General features: G+C 45.1%; 1 protein-coding gene across 1 annotated transcript in view; it reads right to left on the bottom strand.

Annotated features, from left to right (window-relative positions):
* The window catches only part of LOC134446509 (LIM/homeobox protein Lhx2-like), a 7,008-nt gene that overhangs the window by 2,952 nt on the left and 1,556 nt on the right, over positions 1-2,500 (bottom strand). The window contains exon 2 of the mRNA XM_063195875.1: positions 1,021-1,226. Coding sequence (XP_063051945.1) covers positions 1,021-1,226 — 206 coding nt within the window. The remainder of the gene's footprint in view (positions 1-1,020; positions 1,227-2,500) is intronic.

Here is a 2,500-nt window from a genome sequence, read left to right as displayed (position 1 = left end):
GGATAACAAAATACCCTAGCGCATCGGCCCCCGAGGACAGTTGGCCCTGCGGCAAAATGCCCTCAGTGACAGACTAATAGTCCACCCCAATGTCATGGCCCGAATGTTTGCCATTTCCGGGCCGGATTTGGCCCACGGTCCTTTGTTTGGAGACCAGGGATCTACACATTCAGTCCAGTGCTGAATATCAGCTCATGCCAATTGGCCCAGGATTTCCATCTCAAAGGGCATGAGGGAACCAAAGTGACGGTTAAAGGACATTCTTGGGCCAAGGTCAAGTTCAACTGGCATGATTGGTCCAAGGTCAAGTTCAAATGGCATGTGTCAAAGCATCTCATGTAGTTTGCTTGCAAAGTACTGAGTGTTTATCTGAACTACTTGTTTGGGGAGACTGGTACATAGTAACAAAGTACGTTGTTTACCAACTCCGGAAAGGGAGCTGGGACTCACATGGGTTGTGTTTCTCAAAAGCGAAGTTGTTAGCCAGTTAGCAACATGGGTAGTTTCCAATGGAAAATCGCATTGCAAACAACAAAGTAACTAACTAAAGAAATGCACTTAAAAGTACCTACCTGCCGTACTCATTTGGTGAGGCCGGTAAAACACTAACTAAATTACTAAGTGCTGACCTGCAGTACTCGTTTGGTGAGGCCAGTAAAGTACCATAGTAAGCAAAGTACCAATTAAAGTACTAACTAAAGTACAGTCATTAGTACATAGCTTAACCCCTGACTGTAAAGTACTGTACTCATTTGCTGACCTGCAGTACTTGTTTGGTGAGGCCAGTAAATTACTAAATTACAAAGTGCTCACCTGCAGTACTCGTTTGGTCACCTGCAGTACTTGTTTGGTGAGGTCGGTAAAGTAGTAAACAAAGTACCAATTAAGTACTAACTAAAGTACTGTACTTAAGTGCTCACCTGTAGTACTCGTTTGGTGAGGCTGGTAAAATATTAACTAAGTGGTCTCCTGCAGCACTTGTTAGGTGAGGCCAGTAAAGTACTGTACTTAAGTACTGACCTGCAGAACTCGTTTGGTGAGGCCGGTCTTCTGTGCGAGCTGCTTGAGGTCCTTGGCGTCGGGGTTGTGGTTGATGGCAAAGTAGGACTTCATGGTCCTCAGCTGGTGGTGCTTGAAGGACGTCCGCATGCGCTTGGTCTTCTGGCCCCCGCCGTACTGGGAGTCGCGATCCAGGGGGTCGCCATCGTTCTCATTGCAGCTCAGGGCTGTGGTGGACACGCACGTACACACACACACACACACACACACACACACACATTAGCTTTCAGTTAGAGTTGTAGCAATTACACAGAGGGTCGCCCTTGTTGTTATTGCAGCTCAGAGCTGTGGCGGACGTGGACACACACACACACACACACACACACAGACACACGGGCACACACACACACACACACAGGGTGCGCACACGCACGCACACACACACACACACACACACACACACACACACACACAGGGTGCGCACACGCACGCACACACACACACACACACACACACGGGCACAAACATGTACATGTATTAGTTTTCAGTTAGGGTTGCAGCAGTTACACAGCTGATATGGACATTCTTAAGTAGAGAACAGATATTATATATTGTAAATGTAGCAATTTATTGTGCCTGTGTGGACACTTACACAGTGAAAAAACACTCAATAAAAACCCACTGCAAAGTGGTGGAAATATGCAGCAATAACATCATAGCAAACATCTCTAAATGCATGTTTGAATGCGTACAAGGGGCATTTCCAATGACCTCAACTTGCCAATCTGCAGTCAGCATAGTAACCCAGAATGTTGTAAGGTCAGCAGGCAGTTTAAACACAACAACCGCTGACCAGAAAACAAAGACAAGATGTCTACTAAGATGGCGTTTACAAACAGCAAAGAGCAGAAAAACAAGATACTATAAGATGGCACGGTATGCGTCAGTGGATAGTCCAAAAATCTTGAGGGAGAGGAGAGGACATGAGGGGTATCACCATCAAGTGGTAGTGTGTTATTATGCTGAGGTTATATGTCACACACACATACACACAGCCTCAGAGAGAGAGAGAGAGAGAGAGAGAGAGAGAGAGAGAGAGAGAGAGAGAGAGAGAGAGAGAGAGAGAACAAAAAGAGAGATTGAAAGTGTCAAATCTTTTTTTCTCAGCCACACAACAGACATTTCTGCCTAAGACATACAAAATTGCAAAAAATAACACAATCAACGCACATTTCTATAATCTAATTTGTACTATACATTTCTATATTCATCTACACTCATTTCTAAATGGATATGAAATATTACACCTTAGCGTCATTTACAACATACATGCCTAGCGCAGCCGTAGCCTAGTGGTTAAAGAGATGGGCTTAAGATCAGCGGGTTGCCAGTTCGAATCCCACCGATCCACTCCCTACTTCACTCCATGGCTGAGGTGCCCTTGAGCAAAGCACATAACCTCACACTGCTCCAGGGACTGTAACCAAATTTTAAAAAAAAA

This window comes from Engraulis encrasicolus, chromosome 3 (genome assembly GCF_034702125.1).
Source record: "Engraulis encrasicolus isolate BLACKSEA-1 chromosome 3, IST_EnEncr_1.0, whole genome shotgun sequence".
NCBI classification, from domain to species: Eukaryota; Metazoa; Chordata; class Actinopteri; order Clupeiformes; family Engraulidae; genus Engraulis; species Engraulis encrasicolus.
This window is presented reverse-complemented; position numbering and strand designations above follow the sequence as displayed.